Below are 16,131 nucleotides of genomic sequence, written 5' to 3'. Positions count from 1 at the left end.
TGTCGTGTTTGTTAGGCAAGTACAACCCAGGCCATTCTTTTTTTTTGATTGAGGTTTGCTCCCCCACATGAAACAGATAGTATTGGTTTACATGGTCACCAGGAGAATTCTCCTGATGGGATTTTGATACTGCAGCTTCATAATTTAGTTTCTGTCATTGTCAGTTGTAAAGCATTCTCCTGGGGGAAAACGGGGGAAAACGCTCCACCCCCCTGTTTTGTTTGCATTGTACAATACCCATTGCATCACTTGTTGTGTCTTATATTCCGGAGAAAGCAATGCCAATATGTATTTCGCTTTAGTAAAATATCAACGACTCTGTGTTTTGTATATTGATGGATCCCTATATAACTTATTTTGTTCGAAGCTTTGAAGAATGCACTGAAAAAGCCTAACTATTTGGCCACACAACAAAGCGAGATTGGCCATTCATGTGCCTGTTTTGTGTTGATTATCACACGCTTATTTTCAATGGTTATCACATTGTTGCTTCTACCTTTATCAGTGCAACCCAATGGGCTCATAGTGAGTAAATCCAGTACAAAAAAAAATAATAATATTTTACCACCAATGCGCAGTCTTTACGAAGCACACAAGATTCTGAAAAAAATCAAGGAACAGATCCTACATATCCCTTAAAAGAACTACAAGGTTCAGTGACAGTTACCTCCCCAGAGCATCACCACCTGAAGCAACGAATTAAGTCATTGAGGGAAGACCTCTTGTTTGATTTTTCAACACTATTTTTAGAAATATGTTGCCACTATTGTCATTGCACTATTTTTTAATGGCACTATTTTTTTGATGCACATACAAGGGTAAAGCACAAACAGGCAAATATTTACCAATCCATCTTAATGTTATTTAGTTTTCGCAACATTCTTTTTTTATATTGAATATCTTTCTAAGTGTTAATCCTGGATTTCCACATCCAAGCTCATTGTAATCAATGTTTGCTATGTTTTTATCAATGCCTTGTTGGGACAGAAACATCAGAGTCTCTCCGAGAAAAAGTTTGTGGTTCACTCGGAAGTCACTTGCTGATAAACAGGTATTTACTTCTCTGCGATTTCTCCATCTCGCGTGGCTTGCCATGCCAACTCCCCAAAAGCAACGCTGGAAGTCGGCCATGGTTATCATTTTGGCGGCGTGCTGATGCGGATGGCGTCTCTGAGAAGCTGCCTTCCAAAGCCACGAAAACGCTTATCGGAATAAACGCTGCCAATTAGCAGCATCGCAGTAATGTAGCAGACCGTGTTAGCATAATAGCTGATTGCTTGTTTCGGTGAAAAGCAAATACGAAAAAAACCCACGGTTGACCTCTTTTTTTCTTCAAATGCACTTCAAACCAAACATTTGTCTAACATCCAGAGGTGATCAGGAGAGATTTTGGTTCACCTGAGTCCTACTCTCATAAGTGAGAATCTAAAATGCCCTTTGTGCTCATTAGAAACAAAAATAAGTAGCTTTAGTCCTCAAAAAGGTTGGACGATCCCAATGAATTGTTCACATGTTTAAAATCAACAGAATAACCCTGCATAAATGGCATTTGCAATTCCAATAACAGGCAAAATGGGAGTACCTTCATTGCTCAAATAAATTCTGTTTTTGCATTTATCTTTTAAAGTTTAGCAAGATTTTATCTATGCTAATATAATCAAATCAACAAACTGCTGTGCTTGTATGTGGCTTGCTAAAAGCAGAGACGTTTCCTCTATATGCAACCGTTGCAACCTCTAAGTATAGACTGTTACATTTTCACTGTGGTGGAAAAAATTAAATGTCCCGGAGAAATCAACGAATATTTTTTTAACCAGTAAGCCAAGCTCCGGCTTACTGGTTAAAAAATTATTTGTTGATTTCTCCGGGACATTTAATTTTTTCCACTACAGTGAAAATGTAACATTTGTCACTGTACTACAGGTCCCAAGGTGCTTTTGGACATCAAAATATCCCGGATAAGGGAAGCAAGCGGTCATATGATGTGAACATGTATACATGCACAAGCAATTGGAAAATGAAAGGACTAATGCAACCGTCACAATCGGAAAACTCACAGAAGGACTAAGAACTTAATCGGATTATTGTTCCGATTTACATCATGAGAATACTGGAGATATTCTGAGCGTACCCTTTGTTACTATCGTAACTGGTCAAGATCTCGAGTTTTTGTGGAATTGTTAGTTACCCTAGTTTCTCTGGTTTGAATTACTTATTGTGTATTCGTGTATAACGCACATTATTATTATTATTTTATTTACCTGAAAAGAAAGTTTGGGTGCACATTATACACTATAGAGTATTATTGTATTTGTGCAATGATCGATCAGTCAACAAATATTGCCGGTCACAATTGCAAATTATTTATGCAACTGTTATCTAACACCTGGCATCCCTTTTGAATATAAGCGACACTGATAATGGATGGACCGAGGTATCCAACTTGGGTCGTGGCAGCTCACTTACCTCTTTAGTGAAATGGACCCTAGGACCAAAACTCAAGACACTTGTCTCACCTTTGCGTATGTTTTTATTTGTATGTGTGTCTTCTCAGAGGACCAGCTTCCCCCTGGTTTCCCCACTATTGACATGGGCCCTCAGCTCAAAGTAGTGGAGCGGACTCGAACCGCCACCATGTTGTGCGCCGCCAGTGGCAACCCAGACCCGGACATCTCCTGGTTTAAAGACTTCCTCCCAGTCAACACAACCAACAACAATGGCCGCATTAAGCAGCTACGATCGGGTAGGTTTTTTCGTCAGTCATCGGAACTTGTGCTCGTCTTTCGCGCCTCTTCTTGAATTAACTTCCCATTAGACCCCCCTGTTATTTTTTTGGGGTTATTTTTTTGGGGTTATTTTTTTGAAGGATATTTTCCCCTACTTCCTGTTTTAGTCTCGGTGTACCCTAATGTGTCCTACTTTGTGTTCTGGTTTTGTGATTAAACCGTTGGGGTCTGTCTTCCTCCTTGTGTCGGTTACACACATTTTGGATTTTTGTTTTGGATTGGTTATTTTATTTCTGTTATCTTATGTTTTCGAAATTGTCCAGGAAACTTTTAACATTTTTTTCCCCTGACTATATGGTATATGGACCTTTATTGGAAATCACGTTTAAAGAAAGAATAATGGTCGATATAGCAACTTTTTTTATTAGTATGTTGTTGTTTTTTTCATTTGACATAATCTACACTCTCAGAAAAATCTTCATTAGGGGTACAAGTTGACAGTACGATTTTATCTACACTAGACACCCCTAGGAACATATCTGTGCCTGTTTTTGGCGGTGGGATATTTCCATCAAGAGCCAGAGGAGTAGCTATTAGGGTAAAAACTTTTTATGAGACATTCTGACTTGGTAGTTTGAGTTTAAACATAAATTGGTAGTCAATAAATTATTTGAGGAAATAATTGGTTGACAATTTAATCTGAATAATCAGGTGTTATTTTTTTATGAAGACCGTACTTTTGTTAGAGCTCTACATCCTTTTTGTATATATATATTTATCAGATAAACTGATGAAAAAAACTGGCCATCAATTTAATAATTTTAAATTTGGCTACAAGACTATTTGAGAGATTTTATTTGTAATTGTTTAGAGGTTTAACACACAGAACTCAAAACCTGCATAGGAGTAATGGGTGACAGAGAAAAAGATTGATAAACATGAGATTAAAAATAGAGAGGGAAAATGACAATTGCTTGAAATTATTAATGACATAGGAGTTTCCTGGTATGGTAAATATACTTGGTCTTATTTGAATCAAACCATAATTCCCTTTTTATAACACCAAAGTATACGACCTGCATCTCTTGTAGTATTGGAGTTGGTTTTAGGAGTGCCATGTTCAAGAAAATATTGTGGAATGTTTGAAAAAAAGAAGACATTCAGCTCAGCAGACAGGAGAAAGGACAACTTTTTTGAGGGGTGGACGATTACAGACAGGATCTGAAGTATGCTGAGGAGCAAGATTCACCCTGTTCATTCAAGCGATCGTGGTTTGAGGCAACAATCAGCTGAGATTTTGCATTAAAATGCTATTATACAGACCAAGGGAACATGATCAGTACACACTGTTAGAAGAATTAAACATAATCTTTAACACATTATTTAGGAGCTCTCAAAAAGTTTGACGAGCTGCCACTGAAGCTACCTTCATCAAACTGGTTTTCGCCTTACAGTAGTAACACTTCCCTTCCGACAGTACCCCTATTTCTGACAGTGTAATCCCCCCACATTCCTCCGGAATCAACTTGTTTTCTGATGCATCTGGAGACAGGTGTCTGTCTACATTTTTTGTTCCTTGAGTGAACGAACTAACCTCACCTGATGATTAATATTGACGCTTATACCTACGCCGTCTGTTAACCAGCAACTTACAAATATAATCATATTCTTACGCTTATGTCTTTCTTCTCTCTATATGTGTTTTTTTTAATCTACAGAATCCTTTGGTAAGTGCTTAGCTCTAAAGCGCACATCACGCCCCCACTAATGTTTCCAACAACTATTAAAATGCATGGCATGCATTTTACTAACAGATGAATTTAGGCTTACAATAATTTTGATAGACACTTCCCTCACATATAACAGTTCTCACCTCACATTTATGATAGAAAAAGGACATGTTGAGCAGGCACACAAGGTCTCAAGAGTTTCTTCCCTTCACTAGATTGTCTCCAGCAGTGACAGTTCCTGTGATTTGGCAATGCCGAACTCCTGCATCGAACGTTCTTATTCTCTCTCTTTCTCTCTCCTGTCTCTTTCCTTCAGTATCTTCTGTTTTACTGTTGAAATATTTTCTTCTGTCCCCCTGACCCCTTCTTCTCCAGCTTCTGTTTGACACATACTAATGCTTCTGTTTTCTAATCTTATTTGCATTCATATTATCCACCCAGGTGGTACGCCAATAAGAGGTAAGTGTGCTGAACTGACGCCCGCAGAATTAAAAGCAATCAAAAAAAAAAAAAGTCCATTTTTTTTTGCTGTCACAGCCATTGCCCTCCATGTCTGTTCTGGTTTGTTGACTCCGTTTTTGTCCCCACCACCACCATCAAACCCGGTTCTGTTCCACATCCACGAGCCCACTTGTGATATGCTTGCCCCCCAGGCTCAGACAAAAGAAAAAAACATTAAAAAAATAAAGCATATCCAATGACAATTGTTTTTGTCAAACTCTTTCCATTTGTGTTTGCCATCTAGTATACCATATGTCCCTCTTTTTTGTCCAACTAAAACAACCAAGCATTTTTCCCTTCCCCTTAGCTGTTCTTGCTGTGGAGTCAACGTTCCCCACCCTTCCCTTCCAAAAAAAACACCAAATTTCTATTTTTTCCCCCATTTCTTCTATTTGCTCTCCTCTCCTGTACCTCTACAAAAAAAGCCCAAACAACCACTTTTTTGATAAAGTTTCTACGGTGCTTTTTTACCTCTTTCACACCTATTTTTCTGACTTTTCTTGCCTTTTGGAGCTTTTGACTTTTTTACATTTTTTTTGTCTTCAGGCTTTGGGAAAAACTGTAGAGTCGGACGGAGGGAAGCGGATGCATTGGCTCAATTTTTGCCCATGTTGACCCTGGAAGCCGCAGCAGTTTGTTTTTGTATGGTCAATGTGACACCACACTGCGGATCCCATTGTGGATTTTTATGGGTGTCCCAAAAATAAAGCAGTGGTTGGTTCTTGTTGGCTCAGGGGCCTTCATTTTGAATTTTGTCCTCTAATACACTTGTATTTTATTTTTCAGCTAAGGGTTGTCGCAAGGTTGTAAGTTGTGCTGACATGCATTTCTTGAAAAGATTTGCATGTCAAAAAACCCCAAAATTGTTTCAGAGGGTAACTTGTTGGATTTGCCTTTGCATTCTCTTGCAATTGCTCTTTTTCCACATATGTGGCAGCAATTTTGTTTTTTCATTTTTTGCAAAATGCTGCCCCATTTCCTCCCCCAAAAAAGAGATGGTACGCGATTTGTGATTGAATATGCTGGAAAAAAAATCATCCCGAAAATTTCTTTCTTTCAATTGTCCTTTCTTGTCCAGCTGCTTTCTTTGACTGTAAACCTCTTTTGTTTGATCCATGTCTCCCCCAAAGCGGTATCACTCATCCTTCCTCCCATATTGACCAGTCAAGTTACATGTTGTACGCCAAGCCTCACCCTCAAAGATTTACTTGCATTGGCATTAGGATGAGTGTATTTCCAAAATCTTGTTTTTTTTATCTGTAGTAATTTGATTTAAAAGTTACATATACTCAACCTCCAAAGTCAATTGTGGTAAATGGCGTAACTATGGCGTGTTAGGATACACTAAGAATTCGAAACTCGACCAAATAGTGCAGTTCGTTTAAGGTGGGGGACAATGGCACAAACCGAAAAAATAAAAGTTTTACCTGGGATAATGGGGTGCAGCTGCACTGGCCCAGTTTATTAAGGGCAGAAATAATGTAAAAAAAAATACCCGCTCTTATACTCTATTTTAGAGATAATAGATTGCAGCCAAAACAGTTATGTTGATTTTAGGCAGGCCTCAATGCTACACTTTCCTGCAAAAAAATAAAAACCGCTCTGCTGGCCCCAGTTCTCAGCAGTGCCGACCATTAATAATGGATCATGGCCACAAACGTGCATTTCATTTTAGGCGGGCCGGAACAGCATGCCTCCTAACCAAAGTGCGTTCTGTCTGTCCATGCTTGCAGCAATATGGGATCAGGAATAATCGATCGCACCTGCACTTCGTTTTAGATGAAGAAAGAGTCGCCAGGTGCAACAAAAATGCAACCACCTGGTCTCCGCTCACAGGAATGCGTGATAGGGAATAATGGGTCACGGAATATCTTCTGACTTGCAACGCAGAGATCCCGTGAAGTATGAAGCGAAGAGTGACGGGGAATTACAGTGTATTCATTTTTCTATGTATTTGACAAAGAGCAGAATTCTATGTCGATTTTCTCACTATTACTTACTTTTTAGTATTGCTCCATCGCGTTACGCTATCGTGGCTGCACAAGTGCCCCAGCAAAATGGGTTCTGTCAGCCGCTGATCAATGCAATATTTGACCAGGGATAATGGATGACAGGATCTTCTTCAAACCGTGATGCACTGAGGCCACAAAATAGCGAGGGTTATAGTATTTTCCTACGTTATCTTTTTGGGTTTCTGTCATTGGCCTGGTCTCATTGTATTTTTCCCTCCAAAAGCCAAACTAAGTCTTCTGTTTACTATGAAATGGAAATGAAGAAGAGATCAGATAAAAACAATAATAACGGTCTCAGTAAAGCTTCATGCGGAAGATTATTTTTTAACCATGGATATTTCCGTTGCAAAGATATAATATAATACTGGAAATACTGCTGGGATGGCAAGAAAGTAATTGAATCGACTTTAATCTCAAGACTTCACACATCTTGCTTGATTGCTTCAACAACAGTAGAGTGCAATATTATGAAGAACTTATTAAAATAGAATACTATAATCCCTCGTTTATCACTGTTTTTGGCGACCAAAAACTCCTGCAATACACAAAAAAATTTCAAGTAGAATTGGGGATAATAAATCATGACCACACAAGTGCAGTTTTTCGGGTAAAGAAAAAACAGTAACGGCAAAAAAATCTGCCCCTAGCAATATGGGATTGAAAATAATGGATTGCGGCCGCACCAGTGCAGTTATTTTTTTGTGCAGAAATACAGTAACAGCTAAAAATGAGCCTCCCGTACCAACATAGATTTGGAAATAATGGATTGCAGCAGTTCATGTCAGGCAGGAATACAGTAACAGCGAAAAAAAGCCTTACAGAGCAAAACAAGTTTGAGCTAATGGATCACAGCTGTACAGGGGCCGTTTTTTTTTTAAATACAGTAATAGCTTAAAAAAGAGCAGCCCATAACAACGTGGAATTGGGGATAATGGATTGTGGCCATAAGAGTGTAGTTCATTTTGGGTAGAAATACAGTAACTGCGAAAAAGAGCCGCATGGAGCAAAATAAGATTGGGTGAATGGACTGAAATACAGCAGCGGCAAAAAAGAGCCGCCCAGAGAAATACTGGATAGGGATAATGGATCGCAGCCACATAAGTGCTGTTCGTTTTAGGCGGAAATAGATTAACATAAAAAACGAGCCGCTCAAAATGTTATGGGACTGAGGACAATAACGGCGATCCAGTGCAGTTTTTGAGGTGGGGATCCAGTGACAGCAAAAAAGAGCTGAAAGAAGCAAAATAAGATTGCTTGTAATGGATTGAGGCTGCATGAGTGCATTTTTTTAAGGCAGAAATATAGTGACGGCAAAAAAGAGCCGCCCTAATTAATATGGGATTGTGGAACGTGGCTGCACAAGTGCAGTTCATTTTAGGTAGAAATACAGTAACGGCAAAAAAGTGCCCCATGGGGCAAAAAAAGATTGGGTAAATGGATTCCGGCCACTCGGGTGCAGTTTGTTTTAGACTGAAATACAGTAGCGGCAAAAAAAGAACCACCCAGAGCAATATTGGATGTGGATGGTGAATTGCAGTTGCATAAGTGCTGGTCGTTTTAGGGGTAAATAACAATTCCAGCCCCAAAACAGCTGCTCAGTGTGGGGAAATTGAATCATGGAGTAACGTAAAAAAAAGGAGCCACTCAAAACAATACGGTATTGAGGGTAATTAAGGGCGACCCACAGGTGCAGTTTTTATGGCGAAAATCCAGTATCAGCAAAAGAGAGGTGAGTGAAGTAAAATAAGATTGAGGGCCATGGATCTTGGCTACATGCGTGCAGTTTTTTTCAGGCAGAAATACAGTGACAGTAATAAAGCTGCCCTGAACAAAGGGTTTGGGGATAATGCATCAAGTGAAGTTTATTTTCAGTGGAAATATAATAATGGCTAAAAAGAGCTCCGAGGCCTCACAGAAGTGCACACTGCCTGTCCCCACTCGCAGAATTATACGACCAGGGATCGTGGCCGTCCGAGTGCTGTTTCATTTTTTGGTGGGATAACAGCCAAAACTACAACAGACCCAAGATATATAAGCTTTGCTTTTCTGCCATGTATGCAATTCAATTAGCTACACTAGTGATAATTCCCAAAGCAAGATGCAATTGGGGATAACGGATCACAGAGTATTTTCCAATCCGTTATACACCGAAGCCATGAAGTACAAAGCTTAAAGTACCAATGGATTATAGTAGCCATAAGCGATGGCGCCACACTTTGGAGGTTGCATTCTTTTCAAGTCTAGCGTGGTGACCACTCGTAGGCTATAACGCTAGCCATTGGATCAAACAAATGATTCAAATGAGTATCTTGTTAGGAGTTTGCTTTTTTGGGAGGTTGTTTTGGCTCTCTTTAATTAGGGTGCATCACCCTTTCTGTGATTGCCAAAACAGGAGCCCTGCAGATCGAGCAGAGCGAGGAGTCGGACCAGGGAAAGTACGAGTGTGTGGCCACCAACAACGATGGGACACGCTACTCTGCGCCGGCAAACCTTTATGTCCGAGGTACGTTCAAAGAGCTAGTTTATTGTTTTATTTTTTTCCAATAACGCCTACATATAGAGAGAATATCTTTTTTATTTGGATTCACTTTGCAATTTTACCTGCACTTATGTCTGAACCTGTATACAGTAGACCCCCGGGATACGACACAAATCTGTTCTCAGGATCATAAAGTGAAACTAGATCCTCTTCTGAACCTTCTCTGTAAATTTGAACTGCCTTTGTAAACACTGTACACCAAGACTGCCAAGGAAATGTAATTGTCATTTTTTGTTAATGACTATAAAGACAATCTTGAATCTTGAAATTGCTGTATAGGGGAGAAAGAAACCTGAGATCATTAGTTTTGTACCCCATGTCTCAATTATCACCATTTTTTGCATGGTACCAGAGAGAACTATTGAGAATGCAGAAAGCAGAAAGAAACAACTATTTGACGTATACGAAGATGAATCAGACTTCGAAGGATAAAACAAATACATTGTAAAATGTATGATGATATTATTCATTGTTAATAATTTACATTGTGAATAAATGATTTAAATCATTGACGCGCATACTCAACAGTTTTACTTTTGATGCTTGGTTTGAGCTGAGAAAAAGTGAAATAATCATAATCATTAGAGTTGTGCATTATAAATAAGTGTGAATTATACATTAATAAATATGGTTAATATCATTATTAGAAAAACATACGTGTAAAAAGCAAAACATGTTTTTTTTTCTTTGGTGTGATGTGACTTGAGCTGATCTAGTGTTATAGCGTTGGATGCAGATGGGAGAGGAGATAACAAATTTAGGATGAAACTGATTTTAAAACTTCCACTTGCAAATATTACCCAGCCCTTACTACATTTATTTGCCTTAATCCTCATTTGTATCAATACTCCCAATTGCCAAGGGTAGCAACTAGTGTGCTTTCTGGCTAATGCAAGCTTATTTTCCATGGTGATCATATTTGTTTTTTGTTTTGTTTTTTTTGCTTCTTTCCTTAGCACCATTGCAAACACTGGGACACACAATGAAAAAATACCTAAAAAAAGAAAAAAAATACAGTATTGTGTCGCTGACTTGCAAAGTCCTCACAAAGGCATTGTGGGAGGGAGTTCACCTAATAGTGTTTCAGCATCTTCATGATGCAGTGGCAGAAAGCAATAGCAGACCAGATGATGTCAACCAATAGGAGGGCAAAAAAACATTATTTCTAATCGTACAGTAAAAATATCGTAAGGTCGGGTATCGGAATCCTGGGGGTCTACAGTAATATCCACTCTGTTCCTTTGCGTGACCCCAGCCCACTTGGCAAGGATTTTTTTATTTTTTTATTAGAATTCTGTTTTTGTTTTTGTCCTCCATTCATGCCTGTTAAGTGACACTGAAAGGACTCCAACAGTTTTAACATAGTTATTAATGGGCTTTTATTAAATCCATTTTTTAGAATATGTTTCAATAAAAGAAAAATAAAACATGTTGGTATTGTTTTGACATTTTAATATAATTTAAAAATATAAAAACAGTCCTTCAAAGATCTTTTAACATTATGTTAGTTCTTTTTTTTCTTTTTAATTCATATTCATATGAAACTAACATATGGTATTTATATTTTATAATTTCCTGAATATGTTTTATAAACAAATTTTCTGCAATATGTTTGTGTTGATTTTTTTTAAATAAAAAAATCATAGAAAAGGTATATAACATTTTTAAAATTGTTGGTGGGATAATTTGGAATACTTTATGTTTGCGTTTTAGTGATTTGTACGTGTTTCTGAATCGTTTTCAGATTTTGTAATGGTTTCACATTTAAAGTATTGTAATATGTATTTGTAATAATTTACTTTTAATTAAATAAAAACATATTGGTATTATGTTCCCATTTTGCTAAAATACCAAAATATAAAAACACTCTGGAGGACCTATGTATTTTCTGGGTAAGTTTAACAATGTTTGATATAATTATTACATTAACTTTTTTTCTAAATATATTGAATAAACAAATATAGTTTTTAGAATATATTTCCCCTGATTTTATATATGTTTTTACAGATTGCTTTGCCTTTTTTATGTATTTATCTGTTTTCATTTATATTGTTCTAGTAAAAAAAAAAAAAAAAATCAGTTGTTTTGAATACGTATCTATACCAGATACATTTGTGCGTTCTGAATACATTTATTCAAAATTATTTCTAAAAACTGATTTTACTAAAATAGGAAAAATAAACAATTACCATCATCAATATAATATAATACAATTTGATTTTTATATTTCTTTTTTTTTTTTATTTAGGGCTGTGTACTTGTGGAAAAACCTTGTTGTATCGATAGTGAGAACAGTTTTTTTTTTTTTTCCTTTTGATTTTGAAGAAGTTTGTTTAACATCCCTGTTTTCTTTGGGTCAAAATGACCAGTCACTGTGTTTAAAACCCTCCAAAAAAAATCAAGTTACAAAGATGGGTCTTTGGGTCAAAAAGACCGTTGAGGCAAATGAAGTTGAAATCAAGGCCACATCCATGTTTTCACACACTGCAAAATATTACAATGTTCTGGATTTAGTTTCAGATCCACCAGCGGCCGGGGTAAATGAGACAATTCATGTGGTCTTTGCTCGGATTCATGTGTTTTGGATTAGTCTCAGAACAATTAGTAGTATAATTGAGCAAGACAGGAAGAGATATAAACAAAAACAGAAGGCGGCATTCTCACTGAGTTTTTAAGTGAGGAGGAAGAACGATATACAGCATATTATGGCGAAAGACAAGTTGTTTCTCAAGAAGTTTGTGTGTGGTGTTTTAATTTCAAAAGCTCTGCTTACATTGGGGGTTAAGTGACGATGGGTCCTTTTGACCTACAGGACACAGGGAATATACTGTAAATGAGGACAACAGAAGGGTTAACACATCGTCCCATTTGTGATTTTCTGCTGCATAACACTCAAGAAATGATGAAATGAAACCATAGAAGTTTTCCAAATAAAGCCCTCTGAACTGTTTAATATGGACGCCTGTTTACTTTCCCCTTGTTTTTCTCCTTTATTCTTTTTGCTCATTTTTTTATACCCCTTCCCCTAAACAATTACTTCAATATCCATTTCAGAGCTACGAGAAGGTTGGTGTGTTTTCCTTTTTCTCCAAATACAGCAAAACTACACTCCATTCAGAGATACTGTTTTTATTTCAATTGTCAACACTTATTGGTCGACACGAGGACCAATAATTTGCATCTCATTTGCATGTTGTCAAGTGTTCCTGCTCGGCCTCCGGTAATCCAGGCAAACGTGATGAATGAACGCAGGCTTACCAGTATGATGCTAATGATGAACGTAATTGCTACTAAACGCCGGTGTTAAGCCGCAAAGGCAACCTTGCCCCCAAGAGATGCAAGGGAGGCTCCTTGAAAGAATAGCGGCTTATTACCTCCAGCTCCTCGCCAAAGTAATGATATTTAAATGAGCAGGTTAATATTATGTCTGTGGGGAAGTGCGCCGCCATCCAATTGGAGGTTTAATGAATTTGGGGTATTTAATAATGAACGAGCTTGCGGTCCTAGACGGGAAGTTATGGTTAAAGATGAGAACATGAGCAGCAACACTGTTTATTTTCAGTTTCTGTGCAGTACACTGTATATGGATTTGTTTATTGTGACCACGTTTCACATTAAGCAAATGAATCATTATTTTCATGTTTGCATTCACTAGAGAAATATAAAAACATTCTTGTGGATTATTTAATCCTTATTTTGAACGCATTGTGTATTATATTTATGTACAAGCAAAAATGGGCCAAACATTGGATTGTGATACTTGGAGTGGTCAGTGGTCAGAATCTGCAGTACTCAATTTGGCCGCCAGACGGCATTGGCGACCACATGAAAGCAGATGTTTATCAATGTTGTTGGTATTTATTGAGGGTACGTTCTAACAAAACCTATCTTAAGAGGCTTAAAGTACAACCTTGTAAATTTTTACTAAAATAAGTCGAGCCGTTTCCGAACCTATGAGTAACATACAAACACACACAAAAATTGGAATTTATAACGTACTTTAGATAGATGAGAGTTGGATACTTATTTTTTCTCATATTCTATTTAAGGGATTATTCTTCTGTTTTGGGGAATTTATTGTCTGTTTTTGAACATTTTTTCATTTGATTTTATTTGTTTATGACAAACTAACAAATAATATATTTATATGTTTGTAGTTATCTTTCCTCTTAAATCTTGTCTTTTTAATGTTTTTTATATCTCTGTAGGTTTGTATTTCCTTGAGGAACAATTTGTTTTGTTTTTATTTGATTTATATATTTCTGATGAACTCACAAATAATTATAGACCTATTAATTATTTGTATTTTTTTTAGATTTTCTTTTTTCCATATATCTTTTTGTATCGGGGAATTGTTTCTTCTTTTTCGGGGATGTTTTCTTATAATAAATTTTAGTTTTTACTATATATATAAATTTGTATTAAAATAAAATCACAAATATATGCAGTTCTATTTTTCTGCTTTGGGTTTTTTTTTGTAACATTATTATTTTGTTTTAGGGAATTTATTTATCTTTTGAAACATTTTCAAGGGAACATTTTTTTTCCCTTTTTTTTTGTAACGTGTAATGTTGACAAACTGTGAGTCAGATAGGACCAAAACAAGAGAAGCAATATTACAAAAACAGTGAAAATAAAAACTGTAATATAAAAACATTTGTTTTTTCTTATTTTTCAAGTGAATGCAATATGTCTCAATACATAATGATTCATACATGATTATTCATCTAATACTATGATCCCTCATTTATCTCAGTTAATTAGGGACCAGATACCCCCACGGTATGCAAGTCAGCAATGTACCCCCGCCACATTTAACATGTGAGCTAACATCCCCGGCTAACAGCTATGGTCGACCGGGGATGATGGAGCGTGGGAGTTTTCGATGTTAATCTAACAGAACGGAGGAAAAAAGTACCCAGATACCACTGCCCTCAGATATAGTGAACTGGGGATAATGGGTTGCGGCCAAAACAGTGGATTCCATTTTAGAAGGGCCACAATGACACCCTTAAGCATCTTGAACTGAAAAAAAGTGCTTTGCTGGTTCCTGCTCACTAATAATCCACTGGGAATAATGGATCGCGGTCAAAACTGTGCATTTACTTTTAGATGGGCCAAAACGGCATGCCTGTCGACAAAAGTGCCTTTTATCAGACCAAAATATAGATTTTGCACGAGTGCAGTTTATTTTAGGCTGAAATACATTGAAATATAGGAGATAATTGTTCACATTCGCTTAAGTTCTGTTGATTTTTAGCAGATATCTTCTCGGAGCGTTACGTGTGGTAATATTGGATCATGTCACACAAGTGCACTTCATTTTAGGTAGGAAGTCATTACTGATAAAAAAAGGCACCACTCAGAGCAAGATAGGATTGAGGATAATAGATCGCAAAGTTCCGTTTTTTTTAGGTGGAAAGACAGTTAGGGCATTATAAAAGATCGTGGTTGCACAAGTCCAGTTCATTGTGCGCTGGACAGACCTGCAAAAAAAGTATCGCCAGTTACGAAAAATATGCGCTCTGCCAGCCCGTGCTCGTAGCAATGTTTGATCAGGGATAATTAATATATTTCAACCTGTGATGCACTGAAGCAGCCAAGCGTGAAGCGTGAAGTAGCGAGGGATTACAGTATTGACTATGTCATAATGTCACACATCATCATTGTTCTTTTTTGGATGGTGATCATCACATCAAGTGGTCGTGTTCGGTGCGCCGGCATGCGGCACTGCGTCGTCCGCCAGTATCCCCTACCGATCTTTAACCATTCTCCTTTCTGTTGTGGTGCCGTGACAGTGCGCCGGGTGCCGCCGCGCTTCTCCATCCCGCCCACTGACAACGAGATCATGCCGGGCGGCAGCGTCAACATCACGTGTGTAGCGGTCGGTTCGCCAATGCCATACGTTAAGTGGATGTTGGGCGCTGAGGACCTTACCCCCGAAGACGACATGCCCATAGGGCGCAACGTCTTGGAACTGACCGACGTGCGGCAGTCGGCAAACTACACTTGTGTGGCCATGTCCACGCTTGGTGTCATCGAGGCTGTGGCGCAGATCACTGTCAAAGGTAGGCCGCTCCATTCTCAAATTATGGTAGGAATTATCTTTCTTATTGGTGACCATGTAGTTTGAATGGAATCGTCTTTATCATCAATCATCAACATTGTTAAAGAATGCATGCAACAAGATAGGACATGGCACTCAAACCCTGTTCCCAAAACCCACCCCAACCTAGTCCAAAAGTCTTGTCGGGCCTGATTTGTTAATCGTTAAATTCGGTCGAGGCCGGGCTTCTCTCTCGCTGACTTTCTTATTTTTAACTATCCACCCGCCATTTGTGTTTTTTCTGTTGGCCCTGTTTGACACAGAGAAACTGGGGGCCAAGATCAACCATTTTTCCGCCTCCCGCGTCCTCAAAAGTGAAATGTGAAAATTCGGATTTGCTTCGGATTTGTTCCCTCAAATCAAGTTTATTGTTTGGGTTGGGTTGGTTCGGGCTTTTATAGCAGGAGGCCATCTGAGGTCGGGCTGGATTTTTTGGCAGGATCTTACCTCTTAAAAGACCGTTATAAAATACTATAAAAAGGCCAAAGATAGATAGATAGACAAGATGGACTAGATT

The 16,131-nt window shown here is 37.9% G+C and overlaps 1 protein-coding gene across 22 annotated transcripts in view; it reads left to right on the top strand.

Annotated features, from left to right (window-relative positions):
• The window catches only part of ptprda (protein tyrosine phosphatase receptor type Da), a 482,747-nt gene that overhangs the window by 404,999 nt on the left and 61,617 nt on the right, over positions 1-16,131 (top strand). For 14 of the 22 annotated variants that reach the window (XM_088346763.1, XM_088346761.1, XM_088346758.1 and 11 more), the window contains 4 exons: positions 2,555-2,743; positions 9,362-9,472; positions 12,563-12,574; positions 15,307-15,576. In XM_088346763.1, the coding sequence (XP_088202889.1) occupies positions 2,555-2,743; positions 9,362-9,472; positions 12,563-12,574; positions 15,307-15,576 (582 nt within the window). The remainder of the gene's footprint in view (positions 1-2,554; positions 2,744-9,361; positions 9,473-12,562; positions 12,575-15,306; positions 15,577-16,131) is intronic. The other 8 variants (XM_088346760.1, XM_088346766.1, XM_088346756.1 and 5 more) reach the window with 1 other exon arrangement.

The sequence above is a fragment of the Urocampus carinirostris genome, chromosome 11 (assembly GCF_059441175.1).
Source record: "Urocampus carinirostris isolate Australia breed hairy pipefish chromosome 11, RoL_Ucar_1.0, whole genome shotgun sequence".
Classification (NCBI taxonomy): Eukaryota; Metazoa; Chordata; class Actinopteri; order Syngnathiformes; family Syngnathidae; genus Urocampus; species Urocampus carinirostris.
Note: the sequence above shows the minus strand (reverse complement) of the source record. Positions and strands in the feature narration are given on the sequence as shown.